This window comes from Sinocyclocheilus grahami, unplaced genomic scaffold (assembly GCF_001515645.1).
Source record: "Sinocyclocheilus grahami isolate Dianchi unplaced genomic scaffold, SAMN03320097.WGS_v1.1 scaffold512.1, whole genome shotgun sequence".
In the NCBI taxonomy this organism is placed as follows: domain Eukaryota; kingdom Metazoa; phylum Chordata; class Actinopteri; order Cypriniformes; family Cyprinidae; genus Sinocyclocheilus; species Sinocyclocheilus grahami.
The window spans coordinates 304,419-325,407 of record NW_015505691.1 but is presented as its reverse complement, the minus strand read 5'-3'; the positions used below and the strand labels follow the sequence as shown (position 1 = coordinate 325,407).

At 37.4% G+C, this 20,989-nt stretch overlaps 2 protein-coding genes across 2 annotated transcripts in view; one reads left to right on the top strand and one right to left on the bottom strand.

Moving 5' to 3' along the window:
* The window catches only part of LOC107554769 (NACHT, LRR and PYD domains-containing protein 12-like), a 19,176-nt gene extending 10,293 nt beyond the window's left edge, over positions 1–8,883 (top strand). The window contains 6 exon segments of the mRNA XM_016237378.1: positions 2,035–2,248; positions 2,550–2,689; positions 3,544–3,717; positions 4,524–4,697; positions 7,795–7,841; positions 7,922–8,883. Of these exon segments, the coding sequence (XP_016092864.1) occupies positions 2,035–2,248; positions 2,550–2,689; positions 3,544–3,717; positions 4,524–4,697; positions 7,795–7,841; positions 7,922–8,502 (1,330 nt within the window). The 3' untranslated portion in view covers positions 8,503–8,883.
* Positions 8,884–10,813: 1,930 nt separating this feature from the next.
* LOC107554761 (gastrula zinc finger protein XlCGF8.2DB-like) lies at positions 10,814–19,079 on the bottom strand. The gene is made up of 3 exons (XM_016237367.1): positions 19,033–19,079; positions 17,862–17,990; positions 10,814–12,069 (listed from the first exon to the last, which is right to left on the bottom strand). The coding sequence occupies exons 2-3, from the start codon at positions 17,938–17,940 to the stop codon at positions 11,153–11,155; spliced, it is 996 nt and encodes a 331-aa protein (XP_016092853.1). The 5' UTR covers positions 17,941–17,990; positions 19,033–19,079; the 3' UTR covers positions 10,814–11,152.
* Between the last annotated feature and the right edge of the window lie 1,910 nt (positions 19,080–20,989).

Sequence of the window (20,989 nt, the reverse complement as noted above, 5' to 3'; positions counted from 1 at the left end):
AGCTTGCTGGTGCTAAATTGAGGTAATTTTTTTTTTAATTAAAGTCCAAATATTTATATTCAACCACCTAGATAGATTACATCTGAGGGAAAAAGAAAGGATGTGATGTTCAGAACATGGTAACTACAGTAATTATTAAAGTGGGTAGTGATGCCCTCTGGGGGCATTTGGCCAGGGGTGTTTTTACACAACATAAAAGAGAATAAATAATAAATTGAGAATAAAAAATTATATTTTCCTTATTATATTAATTATTTCCTTATTGGTTATTTTGGGAAAATCACAGGTATTTTGAGCAGTAGGATTATAAAAAAAAAATATGCTAATATAAAATTAAATGATATAAGTAGCCTATATAAAACTGCAAAATAAACATTCATCTATTGGTACTTTTTACTTAAGTACATAAAAAAATCAAGTACTTTTGTACTTTTACTGGAGTAATATTTTATTATACGGATCGGTACTTTTACTCAAGTACTTGATTTGTGTACTTCGTCCACCACTGCCGCTGACTGCCATTAAACAGCTTGAAAGATCAAAGACAATTTTTAATATAACTCCGATTGGATTCATCTGAAAGAAGGAAGTCATATTAGCCTAGTCATATTGCTTGAGGGTGAGTAAATAATGGGCTAATTTCAATTTTTGGGTGAACTATCCCTTTAAGTATCTTTTGGCTACTTTTCTAATATTGAAGATCTTTGATGCTCAAATTACAAAGATATTAGCTACTCTCTACTGGACTATTTTATTTGTACTTTGAGTACATTTGAGTACATTACAAACATACATTTTGCATGGCAACAAACTTTTTCTGCAGCATTTTATTTCTGCTACAAAAGAAGTGATATTGCCATCTACAGGGTATTGAAGGTACTCGATCTTGTGCGCACTCAGAATTGTGAAGAAGGCTAGGGGTGGCTCAATACCACAACCTCAAGTATGCCTCAATTAAGCTGTTAATAACACATTTGTCAGGAGGATGCATTGTGCTTAACTAAGCCATCTAAAAAACACTGCTCAAACGGTGCAACAAATGTTCTACTCTCCTAAAGGAAGAATTTCGCAGCCCACAACATGACGCAGTTGTGAGCTACGCAATATCGCGTTCATTATCAGTGATGTATCACATGCGATAATGAAAGCTGTTTGCGTAGCTTGTCAGTGAACTACGGCTCTGTGTAGTAAATGCTGCTCTATCTGAAAGCACGTGCTGGAGATTTATTACTAATCACAGAACCGGCTTTACTGACGAGATGAGCATGATAAACGTATGCGATTTATCGTGCAGCCCTACTTAAAAGTACTTAAAATTACGAAAAACTCAATTTTACAGTAATTTTAACAAATAAGCACAAGTCAACCTGTCATACCTAACACAGGGAGACGCCAAATGATTGCATATAAACTAATATACTGATCCATTCAGAATTACTAAACATACCAAAATACAAATGAAAAATGAAAACATTCTGAATGTGTGGAGACTCCGCAATCTGAAGGCGGGTCGTTGTCATCAGAACTGTTCCTCTGTTAGAACAAGCGATTTTGGAGCATTTGATGCCCATATACATATAAACACCACTGATCCTCACAAACTTCTCCAAAACATGCTTCTTCGGTGAGCATCCATTGTAAAACACTTGCTGTACTTGCTGAACACTTGCTGCCAAGAGCGCACATACACTGTTTGTTTGTGCATCAATAATAACAGACACACGCATGCCTAATGTATGACTCCCGTATGTCACTATAATCATCATCCATCAAAACTTTACTGGAGTGACACTGGCTTGCTTTATCAGCCGAGAGCTGTACAGTCATGGCCAAACGTTTTGGCAGTGACATAAATTTTGTGTTTTGCAAAGTGTGCTGCTTAAGCTGTTTCAGCCATGCAAAACTATACAAGTGACACTTCTTGGGTATTCTATAGTTTTTGGTAATATACATTGTTATGCACTGAATACTAAAAAAAAGCATGACTTAACCATTCTTCTCCTCCTCATTACACTTTGTCATCCTGTATTATAGACTTGCTGGATGTTGCCTCACTGATCAGCAGTGTGAAACTTTGTCTTCAGTTCTGCGATCATCAAACTCCCATCTGAGGGACCTTGACCTGAGTAACAATGACCTGCAGGATTCAGGAGTAAATTTGCTCTCTGCTGGACTGAAGAGTTCACAGTGCCAACTGAACATACTAAGGTATTTAAAACAACTTACAAAACATATTCCAATAGAAACAGTACCATGAATACAGACTATGCAGTAATCACCAAAAAAGACACTAAATTATGTAGTGAGTTTTGGGTCTCACATCACTTAAGGCCCTGATGTATTCCAGCAAAAGCAAAGAGCATTCAGGTATGACATAATTTCATAATCTAGCCAAATCTAAGGTGTTTTTGAGTTTAACTAGTTAAGAACAGTTCACCAGTAAATAATTTTTAACATTATAATGACTAACAGATTAAACATGTTTAATCACAATGCACTACCGTACTTTAATTTGTTTCAGAGAAAAAGTTTGAAGTGTATATGTATAGAATGCTTTTATTAGTGTCACCACCTCTTCTTGACATCCAATAAAATGACAAAAACATCAATACAATGACCTGCAGGATTCAGGAGTAAATTTGCTCTCTGCTGGACTGAAGAGTTCACAGTGCCAACTGAACATACTAAGGTATTTAAAACAACTTACAAAACATATTCCAATAGAAACAGTACCATGAATACAGACTATGCAGTAATCACCAAAAAAGACACTAAATTATGTAGTGAGTTTTGGGTCTCACATCACTTAAGGCCCTGATGTATTCCAGCAAAAGCAAAGAGCATTCAGGTATGACATAATTTCATAATCTAGCCAAATCTAAGGTGTTTTTGAGTTTAACTAGTTAAGAACAGTTCACCAGTAAATCATTTTTAACATTATAATGACTAACAGATTAAACATGTTTAATCACAATGCACTACCGTACTTTAATTTGTTTCAGAGAAAAAGTTTGAAGTGTATATGTATAGAATGCTTTTAGTAGTGTCACCACCTCTTCTTGACATCCAATAAAATGACAAAAACATCAATCAGTCAGAATGTGTCTAAGGGCCTGTCCACATGAACGCGGTTATTTTTTAAAACCACAGGTTTTTCTACGCGGTTAGGCCGTTCGTCCACACGCAAACGTAGCACCAGTTCACTGAAACCAAACATTTTTTAAAACTCCTGCCAGAGTGAAGATTTTCAAATATTTTGGATTGTGACGTTGGAGCCTGCGCTGTTATCTCCGCCTACTGGAGACTTTTTCAGGCTTCCGATTGGCCAACATGGCTTTACAGTTGAGATTATATCGCCACCTGTTGGTTTGGCATGCTCTTGACAGTGCTTCATAGCATGCGTTTGCGTTTTCATGTGGACGGAGATTTTTTTTAAAACGGAAGAAGGAAAAACTCTGTTTATAAAAGTACATGTGGACATGGCCTAAGTCATTTAATTGGTGTTGTGACAGGAGTTAAATCCTGCTTTACTGCTCTGTTTAGATTTGCCTTATGTAATCTCACTGGTCAGTGCTGTGAAAGTTTGGCTTCAGCTCTACAATCATCAAACTCTCATCTGATGGAGCTGGACCTGAGTAACAATGACCTGCGAGATTCAGGAGTAAAGTTGCTCTCCAATGGACTGAAGAGTTCACACTGCCAACTGAACATACTAAGGTATTTAACACCAAAATTACTCTGAACAAATTAAACATGTCACTTTAGTCCTGCTCTTAACTTTTTTGCAAAAAATGCAACAAAGAATTATACTGCTGTGATTTTAACCCCTAACTCATCACTTTCCCATTCTTTGGAAGTGAAGAATTAGCCTTTGCAATGCAGAAACAGCGTATTCTCGACATGTTGACAAAACAACCAACAAAAGTGTTTGAGGGTGGGTCAAAGTAGACGCTGTTCATGGGCACCCAATGAAAACCACTGGCTGGAATTAATACAGGACAATACAGTGTTAAACAGGAAAATATTGTTGCAATGATGCAAACAAAATTAATTTCTGCAGATCTAAAAAGAGGACAGTAGTAAACAAAAAAGTCAAATTTTAAGCTAAAGTCAGTTAATTGTTGATTCAGTTCAGTTTAATAACTGTGTAAAGTTAATCAATTATGGAACGAGTTCAATTCTTCTATAAAGCAGCTCTGTAGAAAACCGAGTTTGTAGAGTCAACTTCATTCAGAAACCGCAAATAAGACTATTACGTATTACTGATTACTGTCAGTAGTGTTTATGCAGGAATTGTCTGTCCATATGTTAGCAGCTGACTGAAGTCTGTTTAAAGGGATTTAGCTCTGAGGCATACATGTGTGCACAGAGGCATAGAAGAGAGAATGTACAAGATTAGAAGAAGAAAAAAAAACATGCATTTGAGAAAGTTGAGCTCTGTCTACTGTGAACTGCACTGGTCATTGTGTAAAAGTGATGTCTGATTCACAAACTAATGCCATGTGAACTGTTGCTGTTTGTAGATTGTCCGGCTGTATGGTGACAGAGGAAGGCTGTTGTTACCTGTCTTCAGCTCTAAATTCAAACCCCTCACATCTGAGAGAGCTGGATCTGAGCTACAATCATCCAGGAGAATCAGGAGTCAAGCTGCTCTCTGATTTACTGAATCAGCCAAACTGCACACTGGACAAACTCAAGTATGTTGAACATGTTTACAATATTTAAATATGAAGTGCTGTCAAATGATACATTTATTATTTCCCCCTCCGTTTCACGCGTTCACGTGAAGGGGTAGATGTGTCTCAATTCTCTTTTGGTTGGAGGGGTAGGGGAAGGGCCAGACAGCCCTTCAAACGAAGATTTTTCGGGACCACACTTCAAACGAATGGGTATGAATTATCTCAGCGTAAACCGGCTTCAGCAGCAACATGGCTGCCCGAGCGAACAATGCCATTTTTGGCATTAATAAAGATTTTAACAAAAAGTAATCATTTGTTGTATGTTACATTCAATCGTGAGTTCATATTTACGGTCATGTTAAGAAATGTTTGCAAAAAATCGCTAATATTTGCTAACTAACGTCATATCATTATAGACTGCACGATAGTGCCACAACATATTTTCATCTGATAACCACCGTAGACCTTGAAGGGGGCTAGTCCCCCCAATAATTAGAAATCGCTAAACCCTTTTCTCAAATATTACCAATTCGAGAGAGAGAGAGATGAAAGATGCGTGTATGCGCGTCTGTGCGTTTCTCTTTTTAGAGTGAGTTTACTTCAAAAACAGCGATTTTATCCTCTCGTTGCTGGAAAATATAATGTAGCGATTCAGTATTTAAACTGTTATTAACCCTCTAAGCGACAAAGTCGCAAAATTGCGACAAGACGTCATACTTAATCAAATAGAATGTAGTTCCTAATATGGTGTAATATCTCATTTGTATTCCCTACCACTAGATGGCAGACATGTAGTACTTCGATTCTAGACCAAAATTACGTCATGTTCCTATTCAAAGTGTTCGAGGAAATAGCAGAGCAAGTGAGCTTTCGTGTCATTGATGCGGAAGCAGTTCAGTTCATAGCGTGCGGGTAAGTTGTGAGATTTGTGAGAGAAAATAGCCAAATGGCTAATAAAAAGTTGTACCGTGAGGATGTTTTGCAAATGTTATTCGCCGATTCTGACTCTGAAGGGGAATATTTGCCTTTTGGAAATGACGATCGGTCGTCTAATGATCGCGCTTCTCCCGGTACATCTTTGCAGAGCAATGGTGCCGCCGTGCAAGACGAGTGTTCACGAAGAACAAACAAGAGATCATTTCGACCCTTTGCCCAACGGGGATGGGGGTGGCAGGGCAATATCTATTATTTCCTGAATATTACTGATGAACTGATCAAAAAGTAGGCTACTGTTCACATGCGTTTTACTACTATATAGTATAGTAATATTTAGTACTTTCTCCTGTTTTATTGTTGGTTTCCTCTTTTTTTTTGTTGATCATTTGGAATGAGGATAAAAAGACAAAAAAAAATGCAAATAAGTTCAAACAACCATTCAATATCTATTATTTCATGAATATTATGACATTCAAGAGGGCCGCCCCCTGATGACATCATAATATGCAAATTAGATGAGTATATTTACACCCCACAAAAACTTTAGGTCATGCCCAAGATTTTTCTAATTTACAGTAGATCTCTATCTTTTAAGCCCTTTCAAGCCACAAGCTTTTGCAATCTTGATGACGTGTGACGGCATAGTAGTGGTGTCCCAATTCTTAAGGGAATATTTTCACCCCTACACCACCACACTCTGTTTCAAGGGGAAGGGGTATAAAATAGAATTGGGATTGGGCCTAACTCTTTCCCTGCCAAACATGGAATTTTCCGGGTTTCCGTGTTCTCACTGTTATACGCTAGGGGGTGCTATTACGCATCTCCTGAATGAGTCTAGAAAGTGCCGATCAAAAACACAGACCAGGAAGATGCAGAAACGAGTGATCTCATATGTAAGGATATGCATATGAAAAAGAATGCGATCATCAACACTAACCGCATATAAATGAAAACTGCATAATGTTACAGAGGCCTTTACCACTTTCTGAATTTAAATTTCACTGTGCAAGCTTTGGGGGTACTGATGGAAGCAGTCTACGGCATCTTTGCTTTAATAATATTACTGAATATGATCCAGATGTAGTATTTAACAAAAATGCGATTTCCTCAGTTATTTGCTCAAAATGTTGCTTTTTTTATGAAACCTACCTACATTCAAGTGCTGATTAAAAAAAACAAAGCTTGAAGCTAGAATTGTTTGAAAGTGGAGGGTCTGCTCTTTATTTTGATGTATTGCATGTTCAGACATTCATACATATTTTTTCAAAAACGCTGGCGGGGAAAGAGTTAAGATGTGCTTTTATAGTGTTCTTGCGGTTTTTGATGACGCATGAGACAGAGAAGTACAGTTGAGCAGTGTTCCATAATTTTTTGGATTTTATATTAAAAAAGTGGTTCCTACTTAAAATTCTATTAATTAAATAGCAATCAAAAGGACTATAAAAACATGGATGAGTGTGTCGCATCAAACTTGTTGACATCAAAGTACTGCGAGAGCTAGAGAGCAGAGCAGACGGCTCCATGCTTTCGAATTATTCTCGCGGTAAGTGTTAAGCCCTGTTCACACCAAGAACGATAACTATAAAGATAACGATATTAGCATCCACACCAGCGAACGATACCGTCTGTTTATTCTAAGCGCACATGCGCCTGCCGCTTTAAATTCTTGAGCTCGTTACAGAAGGATGGATTCTGATTGGGCGTCAATGTTTTTATTGTTCATCAGCTGGGAAAAAATCGTTTTGAAAGTGATCACAACGATATCGTTCCTCTGTATCGTTATCGTTATAGTTGTGGTGTGAACTGTGCTATTCTTTAAAAATAACGATAAAGATAGAGTTCTAAAAATCGTTCTCAATATTATAGTTATCGTGCTGGGTGTGAACGAGCCTTTAGGCTTTGATGCAGAGTTTGAGCCCCGGTCCTGATGCAAATACTGGGTCTTCTCATACAGTTTATGTAACTCAGTTGAGCTGGTACTTCTGATCTTTGTGTAGAACTCTTGAAGCCTTTATGAATAAAAATAATCTGTGGGGATTATGTTTAGGGTTGGGGGGGGCAGAAAATATATTTAGCTATTTAATGTAGGAAAACCCCACCAAAAAACTGATTACTGATACTGATTGTGTGTTTACTGATTGTATAACATGCAGAATATGACACTGTGTTTGTTTTATAGTGTGGATCATGGAGGAGAGTTCAGGATTACAGCAGGACTACACAAATGTATGTCTACACACACACACACACACCCCTTCAGTGATTGTTGTTGTTATAAATCTGATTATAAATCTTCTTATGCTCAGATTTCTGTGATCTCACAATGGATCCAGACACAGCAAACACTAAGCTCATTCTGTCTGAGGAGAACAGAAAGGTAACATTTGTGGATGAGGATCAGCCGTACCCAGATCATCCAGAAAGATTTAATAAGCGTCCTCATGTCCTGTGTAGGGAGCCTCTGTCTGGACGCTGTTATTGGGAGTCTGAATGGAGTGGACAGGCTGATATATCAGTGACATATAAAGGAATCTGCAGGAAAGGAAAGGGTGCTGAATGTGTGTTTGGATTCAATGATATCTCCTGGTGTCTGATCTGCTCTGATGAGCCATTTGCTCTCTGGTGCGATTATCGTCACATTGACACACGTGTCACTTCAGGCTCCTGTAGGAAAGTCGGTGTGTATGTGGACGTTTCGGCTGGCACTCTGTCCTTCTACAACATCTCTGACACACACACACTAACACACATATACACATTCAACACTACATTCACTGAAACGCTCTATGTGGGATTTGGATTCATGATTCATGATTCGAACTCAACACTGACTCTGTGTCGGAGTGAAAAGCCTGTAAACAATGCCACAGATGTCACAAATGAATGAAACGAATGCTTTCACTTTATATACCTTTAACATATATGCAAATGCACTCATTTAAATGTGTAGGCTCACCTATATTTGCACAAAATCTGATTTATCTTTCAAACAATGTTTCTTTAACATTTGAACAAGGAATTAGTAGGATAGTAAAATGTTTTCTTTTGTATTAATGCTGAATAATGTCCTGCTCCTCGTTGTTTTACATGTGCGTTTGCCTCAAATCTTAAATCTAAAATTGTAGGGTTGGAAATCAACAAAGTAGATTCTTTTTATCTCAACATGATAAACATGAACATTTTTATGTTCTGGAATACTTAATTCTCTGGTTGGTTTTAATTGTTGTAATCACTGTGGTGCATCCAGTTGGAATGCAATAAAGATTTATTCTCCACTTAGGCTGTGTGTGTATGTGGTTCTAAAAAAAACTACAGCATGATTAAATAATTAAGCATGATTAAAATATTAATGTAACATTTAGAACTATATTAAGTAGTTAAATCTACAACTGAAGTCTAGAAATGCATCTAGTATATACTATAACTATATTCAATACAAACAGCCATCATATTAAGAGAAGTCTTGTTTCAAGCATGGTTCAAACCCACTGCCATAGTGCCAGGACGGTATTCCTGAAAGCAGGTTAAAGGGGTCATATGATGCGATTTCAATTTCTCCTTTCTCTTTGGAGTGTTACAAGCTCTTGGTGCATAAAGAAGAACTGTAAAGTTGCAAAGACTAAAGTCTCAAATCCAAAGAGATATTCTTTATAAAAGTTAAGAGTCAATCACGCCTACCTAAAACGGCTCGTTCTAACACGCCCCCACATGTCTACGTCACGATGTGGGACGATTTGCATAACGCTGCCCAAATGTTAACGCAAAGAAAGAAGTAAAATAACTTTTACTCGCTGTAGTATTGTTGTTGCCGTGTGTTTTGTTGTGAAAGCGAAACTTTTTTTTTTTTTAATGGGTTTTTATTGGTTTTGTCTGGTCGTGCCGGGAGACGGCATCACGGTATGGTGAGGGGCGTAACATTTCTGTCACATGCTTGAGGTATTCGGCCAATCATAACGCACTGGATAGCTGGCCAATCAGAGCACACCTCACTTTTTCAGACCGATGAGCTTTGTAAAAATCGACGCGTTTCAGAAAGGCGGGGCATAGAGGAGAAACAATAATGTACAGTTTGTGGAAAATAATGTTTTTTTAACCTTAAACCGCATAAACACATTTCATTACACCAAATACACAAAATAATGTTCTTTTTAGCAGCATCATATGACCCTTTTAAGGGTAAGTTTACTCTGAAAGTTGGTTATCCATTTATTCGGTTTACAAACCTGCTCTGCAGAAAGTTACTGTACTTCAGGTACACGTCTCTTCAGAGGTATTTGGTGCACGCGTGGCCTTCTAATTAGGGCTGAAAGCATTGCTTACACACAATTTCGTATTATAAATGTATAGAATATATTATTAAAATTGTTAATAGATGTTAATATTGTTAATATATTTATTTTATTTTACCTCACAATAACAATAAAACAGTATCTTACTCAATCAGTCAATACTGAGAGGAAAAAGAGGTTTTCTTTTTTAAAAGTATGATAAGAAAAGGTTGACATATAATAAAACATGTATATGCATTACCAAGCAATCACTGAATAAACTGCAACAGTTCATGCATCCAGATCCAGAGTAAGTGGGTGAGTGGCAATGTTCTGTTATGCAGAGGACATGTTGCACACTAAAATTTGTAGACAAGTGTAGTGTGAATCAGACTTGTATTTATTAAAGAACAAAAGAAACAATATTACGGAGCACAAACAAGAAGCATCTCTTACACACTTGAAGACTCAATTCTTTTCTCAGGACCCCAAAACTTTTCCTCTAGTAGGCCAACCTGCACCTCCTATTATGTGTATTCGCAATGGCCTTGATTAAAAATAGGGAAGCACAGATTGACCAAGTTCATTTTACTCCCAGCATTGTTGTGTGCGCTTAGATGTTGAAGCAATGATAGCTCCCTAGATCAATTACCCATCAAAACCTGTTTTATTCTTTCCCAAGGTGTTTTTCTCCATCAGACCAGAGAACAGCACTAAAGTGGAGAAGACAAACACAGCCTGTCCTCAGGTGAACCTGTGATGTCTGAAAATGGACTGAAGTCAATAAGATTTCTGACATGTAATGATGTGCTTTTTTCTTCCACTGTTACTGTTTCGAGTCTCAGGTCCGGCAGGAATTGTAGGTGGGGGGAGTGAATGGCCAGCGCTTTCTTCCAATACCACGACTGAGGTGAGACCCTTGAGCAATGCACCAAATCCCCCAACTGCTCCCCAGGTGCCACAGCAATATGGCTGCCCACTGTGTTCACTACGGTGTGTGCACTTGGATCGGTTCAATGCTGAGCACAAATTCTGAGTATGGGTCACCAATCTTGCCCACGTCACTTCACTTACAGTATTCGAACGGTGTCAAAAATGTAGTAAATTCAAGGGTCTCACATCTGTATGACTTTTCAGGTATATCTGTAAGTGATAATGGCGTGCAATTTTTTTTTATCACACTGATTAAATTGAAATGGTCTTCCTCCAGAGTGCAGGTGATTTCTGAAACGGCTGTATTTTGTAAATCTCTTGCCACACTGATGAACACTACGGTTGCTTTCCAGAATGAGTTTGCAAATGACATTTGAGGTCTCTTAGATATGTGAAACTCTTTTCACACTTTAGACACGTGTAAGGCTTCTCTCCAGTGTGAATTCTCATGTGGATGTTAAGGTTTCCTTTATGTGTGAAACCTTTTCCACACTGTGGACATGTGAAAGGCCTCTCTCCAGTGTGAGTTCTAATGTGAATCTCAAGGATTGATTTGCTTGTGCAAGCCTTTCCACAGTGATGGCACATGAAAGGTGTCTCTCTGATGTGAGTTATTATGTGATTCTTCAGGTCATTCCCATCTGTGAAACTCCTCCTACACTCATGACACATAAAACAGTTCTCTCTTGTGTGAATCCTCATGTGCTGATTAAGGTTTACTTTACATCTGAAACACTTTCCACACTGACCACATACAAATGGCTTCTCTCCAATGTGAATTCGCATGTGAGTCTTAAGACATTCTTTTCGTGAGTAGCTCTTCCCACACAGTGTGCAGGTAAAAGGTTTCTCTCCAGTGTGAATTCTCATGTGGGCATTACAGTTTCCTTTATGTGCAAAACTCTGTCCACAGTGTTGGCATTTGTAAGGCTTCTCTCCAGTGTGAACTCTTATGTGGGAATTAAGGTTTTCTTTATGTGTAAAACTCAGTCCACACTGTTGGCAGGTGAAAGGCTTTTCTCCAGTGTGAATTCTCATGTGGATGGTAAGGCTTTGTTTTTGAGTGAAACTCTTACCACATTGATGGCAAGTAAAATAACTGTTCGACATGGTTTTCTGAGCTCTTTTTTGTGAGGAAGTCTTTTCATTCTGAGTGGATTTCTCTCCAGTCATGAAATCATAGTGTTTCTCATACTGAGCTTTCTCTTCCGTTTCATTCAGTTCTTGACTCTCCACTTTCAGCACCATCTGGTCTAAAGTGAAAAAAAGACGAATACAAGTTAACACAAGTTTAATGGTACTAAGCAACTTACATCAAAACCAACCTGAAAGCATTGAAGGGATAGTTCACCCAAACATTTACTCACCCTCAAGTTGTTCCAAACCTGTCTTATTTCTACTGAACACGAAATAAGATATTTTGAAGAATGCTGGTAACTATTGATGGTAGCTATTGACTTAAGTATTTTGATTTCCATACAGGCTTGGAACAAGTAGAGGGCGAGTAAATGTTCACAGAAATTTCAGTTTTGCGTGAACTATCATTTTAAAGCATCAAAGCCAACATCATGTATGCTAGATCCTATACCCACTAAGCTACTGAAACAGGAGTTACGTATTATCTCAGAATCTCTTTACAATATTCAGTATAAATGTTTGCTTTCTTTAGGACACATCCAAAAAACCTTCAGTCCAACAAAACTGACAGTTATCAAACCCCTTATCACTTTACCAGGATAATTAGTTTATTATAGACCAACCCCAAATGTGCCAATCATGTCTAAAATATTTGAAAAATAGTGCCCTCAACTATGTTCAGTTTTGCTGAGAAATGCTACTTCAGTCAGTAAATCAGCCCTATAATAGCACAGAAACCTTGATTATTACAGTGACATCTATCTTCTAGTGTCATTTGTTCTTTTGATAACATAGACTACAACATTCTCTTGGATAGCTTGTGAATTATGTTGGCATTAATGGACAAGCATTAGCATGGTTTAGGTCTCATCTATCCGACTGCTAACACTTTGTTTGTGTGAATGAGGATGTTTCATCAAACACAAGTATTGTGTGCCACAGGGCTCAGTATTAGGTCCTCTGCTTTTCTCCTTGTATACACTTCCCTTAAGGGACATTTTCATTTGTTTTCACTGTTCTGATAATGATACTTTTACATTTCTACATAGCCTGAAAAAAACTGCCCAACTCTCTACAAGTTGGCAGAGTGAGATATATAACATGGGAGGGCTAGTAATTTTCATCTATTAAATTCTTTCTAAAATGTGAGAGATTCTTTTGAAGGATTATATATTTTTTCCCCAAATGAATACTGTAAAGGTATTGTGAACCTCACTTGAAACTGCTCCGTACCAGGGATGTTCATATTAACCGTTTAACCGTTAACCGAAAGTTAAAAAAAAAAAATTACCGATTAATACTATCAGTTTGAACTAAAAAGGTATTTTTTCCAAGTATTTTCCCCTTAAGTATTTCAAGTAAGTTTGCTGCATGATGAAAGAAAAGTATGCTACGTGGGAGCGGAACACACATGTTCGGCGGTAATGGTCAGAAATTCAGCGGGAGCGGCATTACGAAGGATTTCACGCGCAGAGCTCTACTCCACACTATCCGCACATTAAAAAAATGTTTTTAACTAGACACATTGTGCACTGAGGTAGGCCTGCTATTTATTGTTGTCTGACGAAAAAAAGACTCTGCCGGTTCTTTAAGGTGCATTGAAGGATTCAGTGTGTTTTCATTTTGTCATCTTAATGTTAATTTAATTGAAAAATATTTAGTGTAGGCCTATTTATTTTATTCTTTTTATTTGTTATTTTATTCTGTTTTTCTCTGTTCTCAGAAGCGCTGCAGGTGCGTGATAATTTGACGATGTGTGAATCCAGGTTATGTTGTATTTTTAATGGGTCACAGACACACATCCATTCTATTTTTACTTAATACTAATTTATTATTCTAATCTTATCAGTTAACGGTTAATGTTCGGATAACTATTAACGGTTGTCGGTCGGGAGAATTAACAGAAATGAACATCCCTACTCCGTACAATATAAAACATTAAATTAACATTTAAACATTACATGACTATTCTCATCTTCTCTGATTCTCAAGTAACACAAAAGAAACTATTTAAACAATTTGAACTAATGAATAGAAAAGATGGTACAAATGTATGTTTAAATTATGTTTAAGAACCATGAGCTGTATAATCATACAATCACCTTAAAAGAGTTATTCATCTCATGTGCTACACTGATATTATTATTATTGAGTTTGCCGAGGCAGTGAATGATGAAATATGTTCAGATGCCTTGCCACTCGAGTAAACTTTTTCAGATTTTTGGACACTTTTGTACTGGGCAATTGTGCAGCATGGATGGACACAGACTTGCACCTGCAGATCACACCAGAAACAATGTTTTCCTTTTTTTGAAGATGGTCCTTGTCCACCTTTCTTGGTGTTAAAAACCTTTGGAGTACTGGGGCCGGTTGCATCAGCTAGTCGTGAAAATGTTGGGTGTAATTCCCATGCTGGGCTTTGCTACGTGCAACCTATCGATAAATATTTACACCTGTTGTACCAACTAAAACTACAACCAGGTGCAACTATGGCTGTGTTTACACTGGCACAAAAAAATCAGATTTTTTGCTCACAATATTTGTTATTTGTTATACATTATCACATGCAATTTGTTGCATACGTGTAGGGTTGGGTACCGAACTCTGTACTTTTAAGGGTACCGAATTGCGTCGGTACTACCGATTCACGTTAAATCAATCGGTGTCAAATTTCGGTACCTGAGAACGCATCTGGGCGCATACTCTACAGAGAGAGAAAGAGAGACCCTGTGACGTGAGGTCACCCCTGCAACTCGTTTAAACAACACACAGGGCAAGCCGAAATGTTCTGAAGTGTGGTTACATTTCTAGGGCAATATGGATCCCGTTTTCGCAGAGTCCATTCATAAAAACGTAATTTACTCTATAGTGCGGAATGCCACGGAATTCGTCAATTTTGAATGAATAAATCAAAAGTAGCCACTGCCACTTAATTCGAATCGCGATATGAACTAGTGTCTATGGATATTAAAATGCCAAAAGACAGTTTAAATATGAATCCTGCATGTTCCGCTTGCCTCTGTGTGTATGAATAGCGGAAACGCAGTTTTGTTTACTACACAAATACTGAAACACGCGTGACGCTCACGGTGATTTTCGGCCTCTGCGTCTCAATATATGACGGCATGAACACAGAAACTTAATCTCCAGAGCTGCTGTGAGTCACTTCGCGAGAATTTTACCGTTTCATTTGAGAAAACTAGCATCATCATACTGTATACACACAGAAACTTCATGGCAACCTGTCAAAATAAAAGTGCGGTTTAACATGTAACAGAAAAATATTACTCTTGTATTACATTTGTGCAGTATAACGTACATCTTTAAATATTCAATTTTCTATCAAATTTAAATAGAACAATTAAATGGTAAAAATTTATATTACAACCAGATTAATCACTTAATTGTAGAAAAAAATTATTAGTCAATTATTAGTCTATTAAAAAATGTTTTAAAGAAATATTCACACAATTTTTCTTCCATGTATTTAATGACCTGTAGATAAAATAACAAATGAAAATTACCATTATTTTCAGGTTTTTATCCATTCAGTCAGATTTTGTGCTGCAAAACATCCATGACAGCTGTTGTCCATGCTAGCAAATATTAATCATATCCACTCAATGTGAATTATATAAATAATTTTGATAGCATGGCCATTCAAAAGATGAGAGCCTACTACCGTGTGCATAATAAAGTGAACGTAAACAGGCGGGCCAAAAAATCAGATATGGTCTAAAGATGAAAATGCAGCCTAAGCCTAGTGTAGACAGTGCACATCCACACAGACACGTTCAACCACAGTGATAGTTGATACGCCATTCCTGATGCTATGGCTACACACGTAAATGTACTAACATTAATATAATTAAAATATAAAACTAACAAATAAAAGCTGAATTGCTTATGACATCATAAGGGAAGTCACCGCACGATTTCATTGAGATTTACTTCAACACAACTGTCATTAGGTAACAAATAACGGCATGCAGGTTTGGCGTGTAAAGATTTTGTTAATCTAATTTCATTTAATTGTCAAAGGCATATTGTGTGATTCCTGAATTGGAAGATTTTGACATAAAAGATAATGCATTTAATTTGAAATTGCCCTTTTAAAATGCCCTGGAATCCAATTTAAGGGGGCCAATATTATCTTCTAATTGCCAAAAATATAGTCATTGCATTGCATTATACATAAATACAGACATGTTTTTTTTTTCTGTATTGCATTAGTTTTGAATATTTCTCATGGGCATTTAATAATTTTTGACTTTTTAGTCTGAGTTAAGTCTTTTTCACTTCATAAAATCATCAAATGTGTTCAACTGAAGAAACAAAGTCACCTACATCTTGGACGCCCTGGGGGTAAGCAAATAAACATCAAATTTTCATTTTTGGGTGAACTATCCCTTTAAATACAGTGTTTTAATGCCCGTGTAGTGTATATGCAGTTGCATTTTGGACCGTTGCAACGTTCAGGAGCCGGTTTTCAACCCCTGCCCCGTGAGTTTTATAAATACAAAAGCTTCGCTACTAAAACCTACATTATATTTCTCAGCAATGAGGTGATAACTTGTTTTTTTGCAATTAAACCAACAAGCTTCACTATTAGGCTACTCACTTGTGCGTTCTCTCTCTTTCGTTAATTCATTCAACTTGATTCAAATAAATAAAATCTTACAGCACTACTTTATTTCACTTCAGAATTCTACATCTAATGACCTGTAGATAAAATAACAAATGAAAATTACCATTATTTTCAGGTTTTTATCCATTCAGTCAGATTTTGTGCTGCAAAACATCCATGACAGCTGTTGTCCATGCTAGCAAATATTAATCATATCCACTCAATGTGAATTATATAAATAATTTTGATAGCATGGCCATTCAAAAGATGAGAGCCTACTACCGTGTGCATAATAAAGTGAACGTAAACAGGCGGGCCAAAAAATCAGATATGGTCTAAAGATGAAAATGCAGCCTAAGCCTAGTGTAGACAGTGCACATCCACACAGACACGTTCAACCACAGTGATAGTTGATACGCCATTCCTGATGCTATGGCTACACACGTAAATGTACTAACATTAATATAATTAAAATATAAAACTAACAAATAAAAGCTGAATTGCTTATGACATCATAAGGGAAGTCACCGCACGATTTCATTGAGATTTACTTCAACACAACTGTCATTAGGTAACAAATAACGGCATGCAGGTTTGGCGTGTAAAGATTTTGTTAATCTAATTTCATTTAATTGTCAAAGGCATATTGTGTGATTCCTGAATTGGAAGATTTTGACATAAAAGATAATGCATTTAATTTGAAATTGCCCTTTTAAAATGCCCTGGAATCCAATTTAAGGGGGCCAATATTATCTTCTAATTGCCAAAAATATAGTCATTGCATTGCATTATACATAAATACAGACATGTTTTTTTTTTCTGTATTGCATTAGTTTTGAATATTTCTCATGGGCATTTAATAATTTTTGACTTTTTAGTCTGAGTTAAGTCTTTTTCACTTCATGCCTGCATGGACAATTATATATCACTTATAAATGATTAAATAAAAGAAAAGTATTTATTAAGATTGATATGGTTTGGAATTGGTCAAATGTGCTTGGAAAAAAAATATGGTCAGAATATGCCTAATAATTATGCATGCACACACACACAATAATATTGCCTACATATGTAAATACTTAATGCAAAATAATGAGATTAACTGTGATTATTATATTTTTCACCAACAATCTGTTTTGACAGTATTATTGTAATAATGGCGACTTCACATATTATCTTTATTATTGTACATTTATGGTACACATCTTTGGTTAGGTGTTAATGAATATGTACTTGAGCCTTACTGATGTGACATATGAGAATGAAAGAATCAAAACCAACCTGTTTGTTCCTCTTCTTGTTTGACTCTGATTGCTTCTTCAATCTTCACGTCTTCACTCTCCTCTTTAATAAACGTCATCTTTAAAACAGTGTGTCACGTGGACCTCAGTTGCTTCACCAGGAGTTTTCCTGTGTGTTTGGACATGTTGTTTAAGATGTGCGATAGTTAACAGAAAGAAAAATAAATCCAAACCATCGAGATGGTCCTCACTGCAGAACACAAGATCCAAGAGGCGAGGTTGGATTCAGATCCAACTCCTCCCACCTTACATATACCTAAACCTACCCATCTCTTCTCCACCCCGATCCCTAAACCCACCCATCTCCACCCCTTAAACCCACCCATCTCCACCCCTAAACCTACCCGTCCCCACCCCTAAACCTACTCGTCTCCACCCCCTGATAACTAAACCCACCCCATCTCCACCCCCCTAGACCCACTCATCTCCACCCCCCTAGACCCACCCATCTCCACCCCCTAGATGTGGATCCAACCCTGCCCCCTGGATCTTTGTTCTGCAGCGAGGGGCAACTGAAACCATCTGGGTGCGTCTCAATCAGCTCCCAATAGTCAGCACACTGGTAAGGGAGCCAGTCAGAGAGATAGTTAAAGACCTTAAATGACCCGATAAGCCAAAAACACTCAAAACGAACACTACAAATTCATAAAATAATGCTAATTAGACAATTCATATTTAGGTATTTATGCTTTAAATTAAGTATTTATTGATTTGTAGATTATATTAATAGATAGCACTTTCGTAAAAACATTTGCAGTTTATAAAAGCTGTCTTTACACATGTTAGTGTTTGTTGTTCTCGTCGCATTTACACTGATTTGAGCAGGTCTCGGCAGCGCGCGGTGATTCCAGCGATTCGAAATAGTGAATCATTTCAACAAACAATTGATTCAATTGACTCGTGGTTTCGGAAAGCTCCGTTTCTACTTAGAAGTGACCGAGTTCGATTTTTACACTACTGGAGAGAAATGAGACGCGCCTTTTCTGTTATTCACGTGTGGGTGCGCTTAACCCATAAAACAACGTTCATTAATGTTAGACAAAGTATTAGAATGTTACGTTCAATAATAATTAAGCCATTTAACATCGCTTGTAAAAAAAATTGCCTGAATGGGTTGCACTTTGAACACTTTTAAGTGTAAAAACCCAAACCTTTCTTCAGCCGAATCACAACAGATGCAGCGGAGCGCGGCGCATACTTATGACGTCACACCGCCAGACGAAAATAAAAGTCCTGCTCACGCGCTACTGTCTAAAATCACCAAATGCATATTTGATATGAAAGATAAATTATATATATATATATATGGAGCTGTAGACACACAGATAAGTGATGTGATGACTGAATGTGAGGTGAGAGATGAAGAAGAGGACAGTTGTAGGTTGTATCTTTGTATTATACAGTATGTATTCAAATAAGCCAGTTAAATGTATTTCCTGTTTCTAAACGATTATTGTTTTTAAATAAAAATATAATTAAAAAAATAATTGTTATTTCTTCATATTGTATTGTATTGTTGTGTTTTCCTGAAAGTATTGTTAAGATGTCATTCTTAAGTGGCGCAAACAAGCTGAATTGAATTCCCGTCAGTTTTACTGCAGGGCGACTTTGACGCAGCTATAGATGTGTTCTTTGGCAATCCAGGATCTTTACATGACACCCTTGTCATGCGCCGATCGCTAATGTGCCAAGAGGCTCTGCATCAGCCAGATGCACACTGTCTATCGGGAGATCTCTGTGCCTGCAGAGTCCTGTTGCTGTCACGACACCATAACACCAGCCTGCCGCAAGTAGGAGAACTCTCTTTTTGTCTCATTAGACAAACACAGGAGACTAGTGTGTTACTTTTACACTATATAACATAAAGATGTGTGTTGGCTCTTTGTCTGACCACACAAGCTGTTGCACATCACCCTGGACTACATTTCCCATGCCTCATTGCACTGATTGGACTCACCTGCAGCCAATCACACACACACACACACACACACACTATATAACATAAAGATGTTTCTTTTCTGATTTTGAAATACACCATACATTTTTAATATGCATTTTGATTAACAGAACAAGTTTAAGCCTGTTTCATCATTGAGCACACCCCTGAGATGTTGAAAACGTTTCTTGAGGGCCCTGCAGAGCAGAGGATGATTGGCACCTGTTGCATCCTACACAACATCTGTGTGGCTACTAGAGCTAATATCCTGGAGGAGGAGGAAGAGGAAGAAGGCCTGGGCCCAGATGACAGCAATGTGTTAGAGACACCTGCCACAGAACCATGTCTGGTTACTACTTGCTGCTCATCTTTCTTCTCCTGATGAACTGACTACACGTCTGTGTGAAAAGTACTACATATAAACAGTAAACTCCCAAGAGTGATATTTCAGACATTAGATGCTATGTTACTTTCAAGAATAAATCGTCTGGTTTCAATTTCAAACAGATCGATGTTTATTTTATTAACAAATAAATAGAGGGCCTAAGAGGCCATGCATTATGATAACGGTTTTCTTAAGATCTTAATATAAACATTATAGCACTAATTATATTTTTTACTGTAGCCTAGAACAACCGTACAAGAAAGCAGTCATTTTAATAAATGTGTATCTTCCATCTGATGAAAAACAGGGAGCCATTGCAGTGTTTTCTGGGTGACCAACCTGAGCTGTGTAGATATAAGAGAAAAAGGTACATAGCTATGAGAAACTCTTTGTGTGAGCTACTAATATCAGCAGTTGGTAAAACCCTTCACACTGAAAATGGAAACCTGGATCTTTTTCTGCGGTTCCTGCTGGGCATCTCACTGGAGTCCAATCTAGATCTTTTAAATGAACTACTGTCTTACGCAGAGAGCAGCTTAAATAGCATCAAGGGAATTCCTTTGTACATAAAAGATAACATCAAGGGATATGAACATCTTTCAGCCAACAAATGCACGAGTCTGGTCCTCTGTCTGCTGGAAATGAATGATCAGACTCTGTACAGAGAGATTCAGGAGTTGGTGAAATCTGACAAATGCTCATTTTTGCAATTCTCTGCTGCTCACTGCTCAGCGATCGCCTACACACTTCAGATGTCAGAGGAGGTGCTGGATGAGTTTGATCTAAT

Bases quoted from the DNA above. Each gene is read 5' to 3' on its own strand.
- LOC107554761 (XM_016237367.1), bottom strand. From the start codon at position 17,940: ATGACGTTTATTAAAGAGGAGAGTGAAGACGTGAAGATTGAAGAAGCA. The intron at 12,070-17,861 runs GTTGGTTTTGAT...TTTTCACTTTAG, and splicing joins ACAAGAAGAGGAACAAACAG to ACCAGATGGTGCTGAAAGTG.